Source organism: Tursiops truncatus, chromosome 4 (genome assembly GCF_011762595.2).
Source record: "Tursiops truncatus isolate mTurTru1 chromosome 4, mTurTru1.mat.Y, whole genome shotgun sequence".
NCBI classification, from domain to species: Eukaryota; Metazoa; Chordata; class Mammalia; order Artiodactyla; family Delphinidae; genus Tursiops; species Tursiops truncatus.
Window position 1 is genome coordinate 39,305,774 of NC_047037.1, and position 20,401 is coordinate 39,326,174.

At 42.3% G+C, this 20,401-nt stretch overlaps 1 protein-coding gene across 7 annotated transcripts in view; it reads left to right on the top strand.

The window, feature by feature from the left end:
- The window catches only part of SCHIP1 (schwannomin interacting protein 1), a 125,603-nt gene that overhangs the window by 55,638 nt on the left and 49,564 nt on the right, over positions 1-20,401 (top strand). The window contains exon 1 of one of the 7 annotated variants that reach the window (XM_073803856.1): positions 16,644-16,841. The exons of the other annotated variants lie outside the window; for them this stretch is intronic. Coding sequence (XP_073659957.1) covers positions 16,812-16,841 — 30 coding nt within the window. The 5' untranslated portion in view covers positions 16,644-16,811. Of the gene's footprint in view, positions 1-16,643; positions 16,842-20,401 lie in introns of those variants that run through there. 7 annotated transcript variants of the gene reach the window in all.

Sequence of the window (20,401 nt, forward strand, 5' to 3'; positions counted from 1 at the left end):
CGGGGCCCCTGGAAACGCTGTGGAGGACTTTGGGAGCCAGAGGGGGGTTTACAGAGCCATTGAGGGAGCGTAGCTAGGAGTGAAAAGACCTCGCGGCAAGGTTGATGATGTGTCTCCAAGACAGACAGTGAGGGGAACGCTGCTAGTGTTGGAAGCAGGGGGAGGGTTCTCGCCCAGAGCACACAGACCTCTGGGGTCTTTGGGCTGATAGCAGTGGAGGATGAGTGGTCTTAAGCAGAGGATGTGGGTCAGGAGAGAAATTCCCTCCAGAATTACAGTACAGCCCCAGCTGTCCTGTGGTGTCTGCATCCCTTACCCCACTCTTTCTAAACTTAATGCGATTAAGCTTAAACTCATCATTGACCTCAGTTAGCTTCTGCTTCTGCAGTGTGGACTTAATCCCACGCTGGCGCAAGAAAGAATAGCACCAGTGTCAGGGCCAGCTCGGGGCCCAGCAGCTGGCATGTGGTGGGTGCTTGGTAAAGGTCATTTTCCTCTTCTCCTCAGCAGCCTCTGAAATTCCATTTCCTCTCCTACTGAGGCAAGTTACATCTTTCCATTGATATTCGCATGCCAAAATCAAAGATACTTTTTCTTTGTATCTGAGAACCCATGTAGTTCTCAAAGGAAATGTCTGTATGTCTGGTTCTCTCTCCTCCCCCATCTGCCACCCAGGGTGTCGTGGGCATGTAACCTCTGCAGTTAGCAAAGGGCCCTGGACTTCAAGGGGACCAGCTCTTGGCTTCACGCTCTGCTGCTGCCATCCTGAAATTCTTAATAATTTTTGAACAAAGGGTCCCCATTTTTTTCGCAGGGCCCTGCAGAGGATGTCAGTGGCCCTGTACTTATTCCAACCCCTAAAAGAACAAATAACAGGTAAAGATGACCATGGAGGGGTCAGGCCATTGGATTTATCATCCCGTCCACATGTCAACATTTCAGTGATGAAGGGTCATTTGCAAATAATGAAAACACCCTAACCATATCATTTGTAAATAAGAAAATAATTAAGTGCATCTGAAATCTTATGAACGCCCAATTTTTAATCATCTGTTTTTTTCAATGTTAAGAACCAGCATCACTTTCAGAAGGATTCTTCATTTATTGTCATTACCCCCATGTATTAATACATTAAAAATCTGAAAGTTATTCTTAACTCCAAGTGAAGCATGACTGAATTATTATCACGCCAAACAGAGCGTTGAATCCTTCCCTTGGAGCCTTTCATACCTGCTTGTAGGAACTCTCTTGTCTTTACAGGAGACATTCGTTTCCTATAGTGTGTACAGTCAAGAGCAGTAGCTTTCGGGGAAGGAAAGAGAAACGGTGCAGGGCAGGTATGCATACCGGTTATTTATCTGGGGATAGACGCCATACCTGCCACATTCTCTCACTGTCTGGGAAAAGCAGAGTCCCTACATAGATTAAGGCATTAATCCTGGATTAGGGTGACTTGTGCTAAATGAAGACACCCCTCAAGTTTCCCAGATTCAGCAGTGCCAGACCTGTGCTCTTTGCATCCTTTGACCAGATTCATGATTAATTTATCATCGAGACAAGGCAAGCGAGAGTCCTAAAACTTAGGTAGCTCCTTTACTGTGGAGATCACCATCGGTGATGGGGCTGTGCTGTAGAACAGTAAGTATTTTCTATGGAGATCACGCATGAGGATTAGAGAGACTCAAGCCACGTCCAGCATTTCTTCTTCAAACAGTAGAACACTTTCTGGAAAACCACTGCCTAGATTGTAGCTTGTTGCTTGTTTCTAAGCTGTCATTTTTGTTTGTTTTCCTCTAAGAAAATACATGTGCTAATTTTTTTCTTTTTAATGCCTTTTTGTTCCCACCCTGAATCTCCATGGAAGGCAGGCAGATATTTAAATGTTGATCTTTCACAAACCCAGTTCATCTTCCTACTGGTCATTTTGCATCTTATTCTTTTGGTTAGAAAACTAGTTGGGACTCTTTATCATCCTTAAATATAAGAATTCTGGGGCTTCCCTGGTGACGCAGTGGTTGAGAGTCCGCCTGCCGATGCAGGGGACACGGGTTCGTGCCCTGGTCCGGGAAGTTCCCACATGCCGCGGAGTGGCTGGGCCCGTGAGCCATGGCCGCTGAGCCTGCGCGTCCGCAGCCTGTGCTCCGCAACAGGAGAGGCCACAACAGTGAGAGGCCCGCGTACTGCAAAAAAAAAAAATTAAAAAAAAAAAAATTCTGACTTCGTACTCTTATCAGTATCCTTTGTTTTGGGGTGTACAAGTTGCCGGTGGTAAATTGAGAAGGGAGGAAAAAAACCCACTAGGCTGTTTCCTTCTTTTTTCTTACAATTTTGGATTCAATTGGAGGCGCCAGTCTAGTGAATGCACTTTAGTGTGCGTTAACCTTACATGGGGAGCTATAAATGATTATTTTTGCCCTCAGGTCCAACTGACAGTCAGTCCTGTCCCTGAGGCAAATCTACAAGGTGAGGGGCCCCTCTCAGCCTGCCAGAGCCTGTTCATAGTGAGGAGGGAAGTGCAGCCAGAAGGGCTCACCCGGCTGACAGACTGGCCGTCACCCACTTAGCTGTGCAGGTGAGGCTTCCCCTGCTCTCTTGAGATGAGGAAGTGGCTACTTGACCGGCTTTGCCACAGTGATGAACTAAGAGCCGCTGATGGCAGGCTCTGTCCTGCCCTGGGTCCCAAGGCCTGATATGAAAGAACTTCAAAGATTTCATTCATTCATTTCTTCAAATATTTGTTGGACACCAGCTCTATGCCTGGCACTGTGCTAGGTGCTGGATGGACAACAGTAGACATGATGGATGAAGCATACTGTCTAGTGGAGCAAATCAACATTATACATCCCACAAATTAACAGATACACATTGTGGTAAGCGCTAAGAAAAGAAAACATAGCGAGCTAAGTGAACCTGAAGCAGGTCCTTATTTAGCCTGGGGGCTAAGGAAAGGCCTCCAACTTGAAGCCAGAGATGTTACTCCCGCGAGGGGCGTCCAGGTTGAGAAACACCTCGTAAGAAGTCCCTGAGGCAGCAGCGATCTTGGCTTTTCTCGGAAACTGAGAGGCAGCTAGTGTGCCCAGAGCTAGGTAAGCAAGAATGTGAGAGGCACAAAGGAAGGCTAGAGGGTAGAGCAGAAGGAACGTTAGGGATTTAGGATTTCAGCCTAAATGTTGTGGGAAACCACTGAGGGGTTTTAAGCCAAGATGTGACATAATCTGACTTATGTTTCTAGAAGTATTTTTCATTCACAGAAGGGAAGCCTGCCAGCGCTTAATTTTGTATAACAACTTGGGAACTAGATCGAGAAAGCACGCAGCTACGGAGACTATCAAATCAGGGGCAGCTGCGTGAGTGAACGAGGCTAAATTTCTTTTAAAGTGACGTTTTATAAATTTATGCCATCTAACATTAGGGTCATAGGTCTGATCGCCTCAGTTGTAGTGACAGCTGTGCTGAAGAAATCACTTCATCCTTTGGAAAACGAATTTGATTTTAAAGCCCTCAAAACAAGACCTAAGTAGCTTAAACCATCCGTATAAACGTCCGCCACTGTCTGCAAAGCAGACGTGAGCCTTTTCAGCGGGCTGCTATTCCTCAAGTCACACTGGGGGTCAGAGGCCATGAGAGGAGGAGAGGAAGCATGGGCGTCTAGGCAAAAGTGGATCGTGTTTATTTTCCTTTTCTTCCCGCTCTTTGACTGAAGGGCAGGAATGAGAGCAAGTGACCTCTACCTTCCTATAGCGTCATCTCTGATGAGGGGAGAGAGGGGAGAGGAGTGAGGTAAACAGGTATCCTAGGAGGCACCAGACAGCAGAAGGACTGCTAATTTCGCTCTTGGCTTTCTTAGTAAATAATGAGAAAGCCCCAGCACTTACAAGCAGCGGATGTTTTGTTGACCCAGCTTATGTGTCTGAAAGAGGCTCTCTTTGCTATTCCCAAAGGAAAACTGGTTAAATTAGGGAGTTTTAGAACACTTGCGATTAATGTGCAGATTAACTTTACTGCTTATGAATAACCCACGACTGATCTTTTTAAAAAAAAAATTATTAAAATATAGTTGATTGGGCTTCCCTGGTGGCGCAGTGGTTGAGAATCTGCCTGCTAATGCAGGGGACACGGGTTCGAGCCCTGGTCTGGGAAGATCCCACATGACGCAGAGCAGCTAGGCCCGTGAGCCACAACTACTGAGCCTGCGTGTCTGGAGCCTGTGCTCTGCAACAAGAGAGGCCGCGATAGTGAGAGGCCCTTGCACCGCGATGAAGTGTGGCCCCCGCTTGCCACAACTAGAGAAAGCCCTCGTGCAGAAATGAAGACCCAACACAGCCAAAAAGTAAATAAATAAATAAATAAATAAAATATAGTTGATTTACAATGTTGTGTTAATTTCAAGTGTACAGTAAAGTGATTCAGTTATACATATATATATAAATATATATTCTTGTTTACATTCTCTTCCATTATAGGTTATTGTAAGATATTGAGAAGAGTTCCCTGTGCTATACAGTAGGACCTTGTTGTTTATCTATTTTATATATAGTAGTGTGTATCCGTTAATCCCAAACTCCTAATTTATCCCTCTCCCACCCCTTTGGTAATCATAAGTTTGTTTTCTATGTCTGTGATCTGTTTTGGAAATAAGTTCATTTATATCTTTTTTTTTAGATTCCACATATAAGTGATATCATATGATATTTGTCTTTCTCTGAGCCCATAACTGATCTTAACCCTTAACGAGTTCACGCCTTGTCCACTGTTTGGAGTAGCACAATTTCCTAACCCTAACCTTTATATTGTGAAAGAATTTATTTCTAGAAGATGAGAAACTTTCTTAATTCAGTAGCTTTAAGATAAAGCAAGTTAATGATATCATTCTGACATTTTTATTATACTTCAAAATACTTTTTAGAATAGTGTTTTGTCTCCTGCCTTTTAGCAACTAAAATCACCTGTTTTGAGGTGCGAGAATGCGAAAGATTATAAAACCATTCCAGATTGCTGTTTAACTGGCCCTGGGAAAGCTGGTTAGAGAATTTACCTGAGGAAGCTCTTCAGTACTAAGTCCCATTATAACTAGCTGCATTTCAACACTACTCTTGTATTGAGGGGGAAAAAAAGATTTAAAGAGCACTAAAGAATTTTAATACTTCCTTAGAGATTATGTTGAGTTTAATCCTTAATTATTATGCCTCTGACCTGTGTTCAATGATAAAGTAGGAATATATGTCAATTGGTGAACAGGTAGTTTTCAGAAGAGATATATACTCATGAATTATTATGTTTCCCTTCTTTTCATTATTTTTGTTTTCTATGAAATAAATTTTTGAAAACAGTAGCTCTAACTTTCATAATAAACTAAAACTTCATAGTAAACTCATAATCTATGTGTTTAAGTTTTGAAATACTTTTTCCCACAGTCAATGTAAAACGAAAAGTTGAAAATCATTGCCTTTCATTACATTTATATTAGGAAAGACCTTAAGTTGAAAGCAGATGGTTTTTGTGGACCTACCAAGTGCTGATATATAATGTGGTATTAATTTTGTTTTGTGGTTGATGTTGTTGCTGATTTGGAAGCCTCATCATGTAAAATAAACTTGATTTTAAAGGACAACCATATGGTAGCCTGAAAGAGGGAGGCAGAGTGGGGGTTACAAGGAGATGATAGTTTGTGAATAAACCCATTTTATAGATTAGGAAATAGAGGCTCTTCCATATGAAGTTGCCCAAGACAATACATCTAGTCAGAGGCACAGTCAAGCCCAGAACCCAGGCCTATGAATCCTGGTTCAAGGCTCCATCCGCTTCGGAACCGTCAAAGATGGCCTAGATTGTAATTTTGGATATATTAGCATTAGTGTGACTTTTATACTCTTTTATTAATGAAGACTTATGTATTTATATTTATAACTGGTATTAAAAATATCATTGAAATGTCTGTAGGACAATGGAGCATATTTTTAACATTATTTTTGTTCTCTAATCCTATTCATAGTTTGAACTGATTGCAAAACACAGTTGTCCACTAGAGGTCACCTTTCTTCAAGATGAGGGTCGGTTCCCTTCCCTAATACTCTTGAGTCTGGTTTTAAATGAACCACCACCTGAGAGAGATAAACAGCCTTTTTTGTGGTCAGGGATTTCATGTGTTGCTTTAGCTAAATGCACTTATATTGGTAGGTAAGGCTCTCAGTGGGGATGAAGGGGAGGTGTGCTCCCTTCTTCCACTATACACACACACACACACACACACACACACACACACACACTGTGAGGTCTGGCTTGGCCCCTCTTGACAGACCAACTTATGTTTCTTTGGAAACTCTTGTGTTAGCCCTGGCAGGTTTATACTGCCTTTCATTTTTTCTGCCATTGCTTTCTCTGACTACAAAGCCAGAGACTAAATGGAGACTAAAAGAAATGGTCCTTAAACATTGGCACAATTGGGGATGAAACCATGTGGACTTCACCCAAATTTATCTGTGAGTCAGTTCCTATTTTTCTGCAGTGTGTGAATTTCAGTCAGGGCTGGCCAGAGAGTGCTATGTGGAGAGGACTGGGCTGGCCAGAGAGTACTATGTGGAGAGGACCAAGACTGTGTCCAATAAACAAGCACTTTGGCAGATTCTATTGAAATATAAACCATCTCAATATTCTAGAGGGAGAGGGAGGCCACGGCTACAGCACTGCCTGATGCATCAGGTTTCAAACTATGTGTAGAAACCCAGAGCTGCTGGAGGTATTTTTAGAGGTTCCTTTGCACCTATTATATGAACTGCTAAACACCTCAGCTCCTAAAAAATCAAATTGGAAACTAAAGAGTTGTGAGAGGTGAAAGCAATTCAGAATAGAGATGCAAATAAGATTGTGAGGCCCTGGGCATTTGGAGAAGAGTTGTCCCGTAAAGCTGTGGGGAGGAGCATATAACAACATTTCAGCCCAAATGGTAGGGGTTCATTCCCTCATATCTATGCAAAGAACTTCTCTCTGCCCCCTTTTCCGACATCAGCATATTAATTTGTCCTGCCAGGTTAAGTAGTCTTTTACAGTTCTCAAAACTGAACTTGTAAATGTGTCATTGACCATGGAGGTGGTGGCTCTGTACTGGTCTTGCTGAAAGTTCGTGCCTGTGCATGTCCAGGTGGGAAAAATGATCTGGGCTGTCCAAGAGGCCCAGCTGGGTTCAGTGCCAGGTTAGGGGCGGCACATCTGTTTGGCACATTCCACATCAAGCCTAACAGGTGGATTGTGCAAATCACAAGCGAACGCCCAATGTATCAAATGAGGTCTGGTTCCTGGTTGATGACGTATTGTCAGTTTGGGTAGTCTGTCTTTTCTTATCTTGTTTTTAATAAGAAATGTGAGCAGTTGCTGTATGTTATTCGTAAACCAATTTTGAAATAAATTTCTAGTGACTTTGCTTTCAAGCTCCCGGACATGTTTAATGAAGAATATCCAGAGATTGCAGCATAAGCTATTATAAAGGACTGTTACCATTTGCAACCACTTATCTGTGCGAAACAGGATTCTCTTGGTGTGGCACAAACAAAATAAAGACATAAATGTAAAAATACAGTCGGAATAAGACTGTAACTGACTTCTATAAATTCTGTTTTCAAGTGTTTGTGTATAACAAAACAGCCTCATGTTCCCTGGGAGGGATTTAATAAGTAAATAATATCAATTGGAATGAAAAATAATTTTATTTTGATTAAAAACAATTTTGATGGTTTCGTACATTAGTTTTCACTTGAAAAGCAGAGTCTAATACTTAAAAAGTGACAGCCATTGACTCACAGTTGACTCGGGCAACTGTTTTTTAATATCTGAAAGGACACACACAGGTTTAACCGTCCGCAGAATGGTCAAAACTTCTGAGTAAATTAGTTGACACATACACTTGTAAGATTCTCAGGTAATTTTGTTATAAAGATAAGAAATTACAACCTATTTTTACCCTCCTCTCTCTTCCCATTTCTGGGGCTCAGATTATGTGGGAAGAAGCTGTGGGACAATACAAATACCAAGCATCCTTTTCCGTGGGAAATGACCTTGGTGCAATGGTAGCCCCCAAATCCACTACCAGGCACTCCTCCAAGAAGTCTCAGAACAAATTAAGATACTCAAATCACAGCTGATTAAATCAATTTAAAATCTGTATCAAGATGCAAGGGAAAGAGATGGGATGAGCTGCCATGCTTAGTGTGATATTGTGATGTGGTCTTCATCCCTGCTTCTGGCGCAGAGCTCCTAAAACCCTTGGAATTTCCTAAGTGTGCCATAAAGGTGTCTCTTGCTATGTTAGTCAGGTGACTTTTGAACATACCTCAGGATGGGGACCAGTTGCCTGAAGGGCCAACCAAGGGATTAGAGAGTTGGAATTTTCAGTCCCACCGCCCTGGCCTCAGAGAGGGGCTAGAGGTTGAATCAGTCGCCAGTGGCCTGTGATTTAATCAGTCACGCTTATGAAATGAAGCCTTCATAAAAATCCAAAAAGGACAGGGTTCAGAGAGCTTCCAGGTTGGTGAGCACTTTTAGGGAGAGTGGAATGCTCAGGGAGAGGGCATGAAAGCTCTTTGCCTTTCCCCATACTTTGCACTGTGCATCTCTCCCATCTGGCTGTTCCTATGTCCTTTTAAAATAAACCAGTAATCTAATAAACAAAATGTTTCTTTGAGTTCTGTGAGCTGCTTTAGCAAATTAATGGAACCCAAGGAGGGGTTCGTTGGAACCTCCCATCTATAGCCTGTTGGTCAGGAGCACAGGTAACAACCTGGGCTCGCAGTTGGCGTGTGAAGTGGGGAGTCCTCAACCTGTGGAATCTGATGCTATCTCCAGGTAGAGAGTGTCAGAACTGAGCTGAATTGTAGGACATCCAGTTGGTATCCAAGAACCTGTGTTTTCATGTAGGGAAAACCCCAGCTCCACATGAATTGGAATTGGTGCCAGAATCCTACTTGGGATATGGTCCAGGAATGTGAAGGACCGCACTACCTGAGTCTTGGGTTATGCAGTATTTACATGTCCAGCCTTTCTGCCACAGCCACCTTCCCTGTTGATGATATGGTTACAAGTCAGTCTTGAGGTTGTAGAAGGGAAGCCCAATTAGATAGAAGGTGTCTGCCAATGACACACAACCTGCTTTATCAGAGACACAGGGGCAAGTCCCTCAGGCTCCCTCTGTAGCTTACCCCCTCACCTGATGAGCAGCTATGGAATTGTATTTCTTGGGCAGAGAACACATAGGGCCAGAATGGGTGTCACCAATGGGCAGTCAGTGTACCATCTAATGAATATTGAGTGCCTAGGGGTTATTTAGTGTGTCATGAATATTAGAAGCTTCTTTAGTCTTTCCATCCCTTTCTATGCTCAGCTTGATCTAGGTCTAACACATCCATTTAACTAACTTCTTTTTTTTTTTTAATTTTTATTTTATTTATTTATTTTTGGCTACATTGGGTCTTCGTTGCTGCACGCAGGCTTTCTCTAGTTGCGGCGAGCGGAGGCTACTGTTCATTGCAGCGCGCAGGCTTCTCGTTGCAGTGGCTTCTCTTGTCGCGGAGCATGGGCTCTAGGCACACAGGCTTCGGTAGTTGTGGCACATGGGCTCAGTAGTGGTGGCTCGCAGGCTCAGTAGTTGTGGCACACAGGCTCAGTAGTTGTGGCTCACGGGCTCTAGCGCACAGGCTCAGCCGTTGTGGCCCACAGGGCTTAGTTGCTCCGCAGCACGTGGGATCTTTCTGGACCAGGGATGGAACCTGTGTCCCCTGCATTGTCAGGCAGATTCTTATCCACTGCACCACCAGAGAAGCCTCTAACTTACTTTTTAATACTTCACATCTCATGAACTCTGCCTCATCGTCTAAATCTTGCGCATTTCACTTGTGTCTGACAAGCCACTACATATTCATTATCTACACTTAACACAGCTTATAAGTTTCATCTAGCCCATTTGTTTTTCTTCTATAGCATTAATCAGCATTACTCGAATATTCTCAAGTAATAACAGCAACACCTTCTACAAAATATCTTAGACGAGCTTCCCCTACACTGGTCCGCCTCTCTGATTCCATTCTAGCCAGCCTCCCAGTCCTTGAGGTCTTCGCCATCCTTCCTCCTTCAAGGACCCAATCAAGATACTCACCCGGGCTTCCCTGGTGGTGCAGTGGTTGAGAGTCCGCCTGCCGATGCAGGGGACGCAGGTTCGTGCCCCGGTCCGGGAAGATCCCACATGCCGCGGAGCGGCTGGGCCCGTGAGCCATGGCCACTGAGCCTGTGCGTCTGGAGCCTGTGCTCCGCAACGGGAGAGGCCACAACAGTGAGAGGCCCACGTACAGCAAAACAAAAATAAAATAAAAGATACTCACCCACGTGTGCTCCTGCATCTTTCCCCGTCTCCACTACAATCTCCTCTTTACTCAACATTCCTTTGTAATTTCACTGCCCATATCTTCATTTCCAAGGCTGAATGAAGCCCTGTTACGTGATCCTGATCTAACTTGTCCAGGACCTGGCCTTTCCAGTTATTTCCCACCCACCATAGTCAATTTCTCCCTTCTTCCTGGCTCCTTCCCTGATGCCCACACAGACGTTTGGATCTCCTTATCTTAAAGACCAACCACCTCTCTGCTTCCATTATACACTCAAGCTACCACCCCAATGCTCTAATTCATCCACAACCTTCTTTACCGACTGCTCTCTACACAGTCCCTCAACTTCTTAACCACTTGTAACTCGGCTTCCACCCCTAACACACTAGTATTCTCTCAAGGAAAACTGATGACTTCCTCGTTGTCAAAACTTATGGCTTGGGCTTCCCTGGTGGCGCAGTGGTTGAGAGTCTGCCTGCCGATGGAGAGGACACGGGTTCGTGACCCGGTCCGGGAGGATCCCACATGCCGCGGAGCGGCTGGGCCCGTGAGCCATGGCCGCTGAGCCTGCTCGTCCGGAGCCTGTGCTCCGCAACGGGAGAGGCCTCAACAGTGAGAGGCCCGTGTACCGCAAAAAAAAAAAAAAAAAACTTACGGCTTTTGGTTGTGTTTCCCTTTCCACCTGTTAGTCTTTTCTGCTTCCCTGAGGTATTTGAAGCCGTGGAGCACCCTCCCCTTGACCCCTCACTCTGTTGGTTTTCCTTCTCCTCTCACCTTGTCGGCCACACCCCCTTTGCTTCCTCTTGCCCTCTGAATGCTGGCTTTCACCCAAGGGGATTGTCGTTTTCTATTGTAGCTATAAAAGATCACCCCAAACTTAGTGACTTAAGTCAATATACATTTATCATCCTATAGCTATAGTTCTGGAGGTCAGAAATCCCTAATGAATCTCACAAACTAAAATCAGGGTGTCAGCAGGGCTGCAATCCTTCTGGAGGCTCTAAGGGAAAATCCACTTTCTTGCCTTTTCCCTTTTCTAGAGGCCTCCCACATTCCTGGGCTTGTGATCCTTCCTGTGTCTTCAAAGCCAACAACGCTGGGCAGTCGGCTCACGCCAACTTGCCAACTATCCTTGCCAACCGGGACGCGGGTTCGTGCCCCGGTCCGGGAAGATCCCACATGCCGCGGAGTGGCTGGGCCCGTGAGCCATGGCCGCTGAGCCTGCGCGTCTGGAGCCTGTGCTCCACAACGGGAGAGGCCACAACAGTGAGAGGCCCGCGTACTGCAAAAAAAAAAAAAAAAAAAAAACCTCTTTGGTAGCACTTTACTCATTCGTCATTTGTATACTGCCTATTTCCCCTACCAAACTCCTTGGGGGCAGAAACACGTCCTCACGTGGCACATAATAGGAATTTCTTTCAACCACAAGGTTGTAAGAGTAAAAGGAGATGTTGGGGAAAGTACTTTGTAAACTGTAAAGCCATTTTCTAAGGTTTGTCGTCATTGGTGACGCAGACTGTGATCTTCTTTGGGCAGGTTATTCAAGGACCCCATTCCCTTTGATGTGAACAGGATTAATTTTCCTCATAATTCCTTTTCCTCCCTTGCCTGGTAAAGAAGCACAACATAACACCATATAAAATGTCTACCTGCTTTCCACAGATTCCTAAGGAAAAGCTTAAAAGTTATTGCTTAAAACAATGACTTTCTTGCTCATCTTCCTCACCCCCAATAACTTCATTTTTCCCCAATATTTCATTACAAACTGTTTCAAACTGAAAAGTTTTTAGGCGAATCTCCATTTATGCACCATACAGATTCTGCAATTACTGTTTTACTAAACTCCCTTTGTCAACAGCTTTCCATCTATCCATCCATCAATTCATCTCATTTATTTGATGCATTTAAAGTGAGTTGCAGACATCCTTAAGACATCCCCTAAATACTTCAGCTGCATATCATTAACTGGATCTTTTTTTATTCTTTTGAGGTAAATTTTACATACAATGAAATGCACAAATCTTAAATGTATTATTCAATGAGTTTTGACAAATGTATACTCCTCTGTAAACCAGGCCCTTTCAAGTCATACAGCTTGTGCCAGAAAGTTCCCTATGCCCTTCCCAAGTCAGTCCCTGATCCCAGTAATTCATTTTTGAAACTGTATTCTCAGATGACCTGCAGATGTGACTTTTTAACCACTGTATTTACCACCCCCCGCAAAAAAAAACCTTCATTCTGTTGCTATTTCAAAATTTCATTTATTTTAATCTTTTTTTTCAGCATTTTTGAGGTATAATTGGCAAAATTTGTATATGTTTAAGGTGTACAGTGTGATGGTTTCACATTAATATACATTGTGAAGTGATCACCACAGTCAAGCTAATTAGCATTCATTACCTCACATAGTTACCTTTTATTTCTTTTTACCCCTCGCCCCCTCTCCCTGGCAACCACCTGTTTGTTCTCTGTATCTATGAGTCTGTTTCTGTTTCGTTACGTTTGTTCATTTGTTTTGTTTTTTAAATTCCACATATAAGTGGAATTTATGCAGTATTCCACGGTGGAATACTGCAGTGGAAATCATGCAGTATTTGTCTTTCTCTGTCTGACTTATTTCACTTAACATAATACCGTCTAGGTCTAAACATGTTGTCGCAAATGACGAGAGTGCCGTCTTTTTTTTAGGCTGAGTAATATATATATGCCACATTTCCTTTATCCATTCATCTGTTGGTGGACACTTAGGTTGCTTCTATATCTTGGCTATTATAAATAATACTGCAATGAACATAGGGGTGCATATATCTTTTCAAATTAGTGTTTTTGTTTTCTTGGGGAAAATACCCAGAAGTGGAATTGCTGGATCATATGGTAGTTCTATTTTTAATTTTTTTGAGGAATCTCCATACTGTTTTCCATAGTGGCTGCACCAATCTACATTCCCACCAACAGTGCACAAAGATTCCCTTTTCTCTACATCCTCTCCAACACTTGTTATGTGTTGTCTTTTTGATGACAGCCATTCTGATGGATGTGAGCTGGTATCTCATTATGGTTTTGATTTGCATTTCCCTGATGATTAGTGATGTTGAGCATCTTTTCATGTGTCTGTTGACCATCTTCATTCTGTTGCTATTAATTGCCACAAATGCAAAAATGTTTTTCTGGATTTAAAGACATAATAGTTTGCTTGGTGGCAGAAACAGGATCATTAGCTTAATGAGGAAATGCTCTAATGTTTCTTCTTTGAAAACATACCTTGGATTCGGATTCAGGTAGAACCACACTGCAACCTCCCTCTTACCTTATGATGGATTTTGATTTCAAGGCCAGCCTACATTGGCTCAGTCAAAGGGGGTTTATTTCTCCAAGTCTAGTGGCCCTCAGTTTAGCATTTTTTATATGAACACACTCACAAAGAAAATGTGGAGGGTTTGTTTTTCTTTTTTCCTCTTACTTTGAGGCCTTTTTGCTGCTGTTGGAGGATTTATGTTCTTGGGCATGTCACAAGTCTCTTAGGCCTCAGTTTCCATATCTGGAAAATAACAGTTTATCTCTTGAGGTCCCATGTAAATCTGAAATCCAATACTTTTTATGGGAAGAGAAGCTGAGAAGAAAAAATAATCTCTATGCTACATAGATCACACTTAAACAGTTCATCAATACTTTTTAGTCCAAAAATAACAAATGTCACTGTAGCTTGGTAAGTAATTCTAGCTTAAATGTTCTTGGAACAGCTGGTTTCTGTTTAAAGTTTTTTGTACTAGCAAATCATAGTTTAAATTATAACACAAAGTCCTTTCCAATGAATGACTATAAAGGGAAGCTTGCTTGACATATTCCTTTTTTTTTTTTCTTATCTTGTTTATACCTCTTGAGAGGTTTTTTGACAGGATTTAGGATACAATTGTCAGAAATCTGTTCTCCCCAGAGCCACCTCTGAGTCACTTCCACTATTTATGGAACAGCAACTGTGAAGAGTGGGATCATGTTTAGGCTTTTTTTTTTAAAAAAAAAAAACAGCACATGATAAATGTCTTTAGGAGTTTATGTAATATATCCCAGAGCCTTCAGTTTTCAGAAGAGAACAGAGTCCAGGAAGCAACTTCTTAGACCTTTGTATAGCTTGAAATCATGTTCCCAAGCCTTAAGGTCGTAGATTGTCAAAGTAGTAACTTGGATAAAGTTTTAACAGCCTTTCAAGTAAAGCTGTTCAGTCTTGGAAAGTTGAGATTGTGTTTTATGTTCGGCATAAAATTTCCATCTGATCTTATTTGCTACCTTGCAAAAGGAACTTTTACTTCGGCTTACTTTTCCTTGCACATACTTCGGATTCCAGAGCCTTCATCTGGGCAGTTGTGTAGCAAGGCACTCCACAGCGAAGTCTGTCTCTGTCTCTGTCCTGTAGGGATTACTCAATAAGGAGGGATGAAATTTGGATGGGGATATGTTGCATGTTATTTCCTTTCACTGAAGAGTTTCTGTCCTCCTTTCTTCATCATCTTTTTAAGAAGACTCATAATCTAGCTCAGGCTTCTGCTTTGTTCATCAAGCTCTCATTGTGCCACCCTCCAACGAACAGGCCTCAAAAGTCTTGCACATGTTAGGTGGCCTAGCTCTCTCCTAGATTCCAGAGAGAAGGCCTGTGAGCTTTGCAGGGTGCACGTCCAGAGTGCTTTTTCCTTTGAACCCATTGGGCCAGTGCTGAAATGCCAGCCTGTGAGATCATCGGCTGGGCCTTTCCTGCCACCTCTCCACTGTCCTAAACAGGAAGCTGAAGCCAGGCTTGTGAGCGTGTCTCGGGTTGAACTCAGAGGGCCACCTTTTCTCATGTCAGAATCTCAAATCACGAAAATTAAGAATATTTAGAAAAATAGGTTTGTTTCTTTCCGAGAAGCAGAGATGTTATAAAATTAAAAATATATCACCAAATATTCCTCACACAAACTCTCAGCGTTCCTTAAGATCGAGCTTGATATGAAAACTTGTCAAACATGTTGATTCCATTCGTCGGGCAAAAAGTACTTGTTTTTCTCGATTAATAGCATAATGAAGACTTTACAGTTATTAGTAAGATTATTTAAGAAGATAGATAGATATAGCTATACCAAAATAGCTTAAGAATAATATCTCTATTGATTTTTTTATTTGATGGTTTAAATTCAGTCAAGATTTTATTGAATATCATTGATTTGCTCAGAGCCATCTTATTAAGAAATAGCAAGATGAGTTGCCCTATGGCGACTAAGAAATATAGATAAGAAGATTTTATTGTGTTTAGTTTTTAAATTATCTATCATTAAATTAGCTTCACGAATTTATAAGCCTAGTTGTTCCTCTTTCTATATCCTAAAATCCTAGAACCACCCTGAAGTATTTTAGAAATCGGCTACTCTTTTTACCAGAGACATGTATGGTCCAACTTGTATGTCCTTTGATTACTATCTGAAAGCCCAGAATCCTTTCCATTACTGTCTCTTAGGTGAAATGGTCAGTCTCTACAATCATATTGTGATATATTGGGGGTGTCTATATATTCAAGTCACAGCATTGGGCCATATACATATATGGCCTTACTGTCAAAAAAAACCTTGCAGTTTAGTTTCATTTTCATGAAATGAATTAATTATACTGACTTTAATACTTTAATAAGCTACCTCCCTAAAAAATTATAGGAAAATTATTTCATCTTATTTCTGTTTGACTTAAAAAGCATGCTGATAAGAGCCAAAAAGAAGTGGGAAATCAAAAGAATTACAAAATAATATATTTTTTTTAAAGAGTGAAGGCCCTCCTTTTAGTCATAAAGTTGACAAACATTTCAGACACTCAACACAGAGAACATCCCTTCAGTGTCAATATTCAGAATGGATTGTTTTCCCTTTCGCCTGTTAAAAGTTATGAAATGATCCTTAAGGCCTCTCGTTTCATAAGCACCATGCAGGCAGCATCTGTGGGCAGGAAGGATGGTGCCGGAGGTTAGAAATGTTCAACTGCAACATTGATTTGTGTCTGTCTCTCTCTTTCTCTCTCGCCGGCCTTTTTCCCTTTAATGAGGACTAGAATGTTTCCACATCAGTTAACTGCCTTCATAAAGCACCAGAAGGTCACACCAGCCCCAGACTGATCCTTTCCTTTGTGCCTATAATATAATTGGCTGATTGTGCCAGTGATGAGCGCGCCCCCTCCCCCAGCCCGGTCCTAGCTCCATGTTTGTAAGCCTCACTGCTGCTTTCCGAGGAGAGCAGCTCGGCTCGCTGCGCGCTTCCCGGCACAGGCAGTGCCACTGCGCAGGTTGATCAGCGAAACAGCATCCATTTTAATCTGCGGGGAGCCCCTGCCTTCCCAGGGCTTGCTCTCCGCCAGCGGATGCTCCGCGCTTTCCCTCCGCAGCTTCGCTGAGCAGTCCTGTTTGGGGTCTGCGCCCTAGGATGCACTGAGATGGTACATCAGGAGAACTGTTCGTATCAGGTAAGATTTAAAGCCTGATTGTGAGGCCGGCATCCTTTGGGAGAGGAGGCCTTCCTCTTCCAAAGCAGCAGGTTGCCTCTTTCCGGATTTTCAAGGGATTTTGCTATCCTCCACTGCTGGCCTTCATCGCATACAGTATCTGAATTGTAATTAGATTTTCTGGGGAGTAATGGGGCAGAAAACACTGCTTCTTTGGCCTTTAAAGCATATGTGAAATCCACTGAGGTGATCTGTGCTTTGCACATTCTGTATGTCTGTGCAAATGAGACGAACTGCTTTGAACTGTAATTGAATTTCAGGCGCTTTGGAGAAGGAAAATCTATCTGGAATTTCACGTAGATAACAATGAAAAATACGATTTTTGCTCATTGCATAGGGTTGCGACTTGCTTCACATACAGTTTTTAGGATTGTCTTGAAGGAAATTATATAAATCTAAGAATCTAAGAATTTTCAAAAATTAGCTGGCATGCACTTGACGTTTAAAGTTGCTCTTGTATGTCTCTCCAAACTTATTTTTACTAGTGTGTTGTTTTAAATGACTAGTAAATAAGAATTAAGGTACCAACATGCATAAAAAACTCCAAATAGAACATTTCTAGTAATACATACTCATCTGTGTGCTAATTTGCTCTCTGGAGTGTTGAAGTAAACACAGATGATTTCAGAAGACCAGTTCTAGAGCGTGACTGGACTGTGGAGGCAACATTGAAAGTATCCTCGTTGTCAACAGACAACGAGAATGTTCTCAGAGAAATTGCTCTTTGCAGCAGCAAGCATGGCTAGTCCAAGTCCTGGATAGTTAATATCAGGGTATCACTCAACTGACCGAGTTTAGAAGCTCTAAGGGACCATTTCTCTAGTCTAACAATGCCTCTTCCTTGTGTGAGGTAGGTTACCTGAGACCAGCAGGTGTTTCTCATAAGGTCGGGTTTCACAGTGGTGACTATATGCAGGCAGGAGAGTACATCTCACAAGACTCAAGGCAGTCGTTTCTCAGCTAAGTAATGTGTGCCTAGAAAGTGTATTTATCCACATTTGCTCTGCTTAATAATTGGAATGTTGTAACTGTAGACTTGTCTTATAGTATTTTTATTTTATAGTACATTTAGGGCCATAGATCCTAAATATCAAGATGGTACTTCGTAGGAATTCTTTCCAAGAGAAAAGGGTCATGATCTGAGGAAACAACCAAAACTTACACAGAATACAGTTTGGGAGCGTAGTGTCAACATCCAGGGAGAGCCTAACCTACTTATGGCATGGCTACAGGTGATTAAATTACTATAATAATTAAGATCATTTTTCTGCTCAGTTTTCAGAGATGCTATGTAATTTAATTTTTGAAAGGCAAGATACTATAAGATTATTCCCTATATCTTTTCATTAGGTTGAACGTGGAATCACTGGTTTTACAAGTCAAAAATTGGTCAGATATCAGCAATTTCCTCTGGAGAGGAGAGATTTTTTAGCCTACTGCTTCCAGAGGAAGACACATTGATTTTATTTTCTATGAACTACAACATATAACAGTCATTATGTGTTCGATAGTTTTGAAGTATTTATTGCTTATTTTCACAATAAAATTACATGCATTCGGCAGATAATAATAGGCAGTAGATTCTGCGTCTCCATGGAGTTTTATAGGACTATCTTCATGTGTATGTTCTTTTGAAATGCTCTCCCTTTATTCATAACTCAGCATAAACAAAAACATTAACCTTGAAGCCATGTCTCAATCCTACTTAGAAACCTTAGTTTTAGAACCCACTGGGCACCGTGTGCGTTTGGATTCAGCAAGGGCGGTGTCTCTAAGTTCTTGGCTTGATGTTGTCACGGTCACTGGTGATATCGACAGTTTGATGTTTTTCAGAAACTTCCCCTTTTCTGATGAAGGCTTTATTTATTTATTTACTTATTCTTAAGGATGATAATGCAGTGGTTAAAGCAAATTCCTCAAGGTTAGCATCTTAGTAGAAGGAATTTATTTGTAGGGCTGATTTCTTTCCTCCATCGATGTGTACCAAGGTTTCTTAATGGAGAGCCCAGGAAGGGGGCTTCGGAGGCCATTCCCCTCAAACTTACTTGGGCATTTTGGTGCACGTGTCTAGATACATGTTGTTATTACTCTTGTTACCATCAGCAGCAGTAACGGCCTCCTAACTGGGGCTGCTTCTGCCCTTGCCCCCATTCCATAGTCTGTTTTCAACAAGTATCCAAAATGATCTTTTAAGACCTAAGTCAGAGCCTGTCACCCATCTCAAAATTCTCCTCCTCGACATAAAAGCCCATGTCCTCCCAGGGCCCCACATCACTTCACCCCTGATGCCTTTCAGAGTCCTCTCCCACGTCCCCCTCCCTCCGTCCCTTCCTCCCCTCCCCCCATGCTGGCCTGGCCCTGCACTTGCTGCCCCTCCTGCCTGACATGTGCTTCCTCCGGGTACCCTGTGTAGAGTTGCAGATTTAGCAAATGATCTGCAGTGTTTGGGGCATGTTTATATTAAAAAATTGTTCACTGTTTACGTGAAATTCAGATTCACGCGGGCATCCTATATTTGTCCTGTGGGTAACCTCCATGGCTTTCTCTCTCACTTTCTTCAGATCTTTGCTCAAATGTCACCTTCTTGTGAAGGCCTTCTCTGGACTTACTATGTCAACTTCCAACTCCCCAGTTCTATCCCAATATTTCTATTACACTTTATTTTTATATTTGGCATTCATTACCAGCCATCAGACTTTTACTCATTTGTCTATTTTCTGTTTCCCTCTCTCCATGGAAGCTCCATGAGGGCAGGGATTTTTAGGTTTGTGTCAATCTGCTCTCCCAGTGCTAAGAACAAGCTCTCAAATAAAATGGATGGGTGTGCCTACTGTATATAAAATTGACTAAGAAGAAAGACACTGTAAACATTCTATAGCATTGTGGTTTGTTACATTTTGATGGCCATTGGGGTGACTTTCAATCCTATTCCTATTCTAACCTCCTACCATTAATCTGCCCCGGTTTCAGTGATTGTGGGTCCAATTATCCCCTTAATTCTTGTTACTTTTCTCATCTGTGAAATGGGATTTTTCCTAGTTAACATCCTGGCATGAGAGTTGGCAGGTCCCTGCCAGAGGCCACCTTTCTGCATAAGCAAGTCAGTTACCATGAATTAAGAGCCATCTTCTCCCATGCACATAAAGGGCCCAGGAAAACCATGCATCACTTCACTTCCCAATTATTTATTACTAATATGTAGAAGTATAGCTGATTCTCATGTATTGCTTTTCCAAATAGATGACTGTTTTGAAAAAAAGAGTTTCACTGCTTCCAAGAGCTTGAAAACCACTGCTTGAGGTGGGTGGATGCACTGTGCTGTGAACGACTTAATCCAAGGAGGGATGATCAGAGAGAAATTCTCAGGCAGAATTTTTCATGGTTGTTTTGTTTTTAAAGGTTCTCACATTGTCATCATCTTCGTGTACTTTCCTCCCTCCAAGGGTTTACATTAGCACAGAGGTTACTGAGGCATGTGTTGTCATTTTCAGTCGTAGCCGTGTTAAAGGATAGAGCTATCA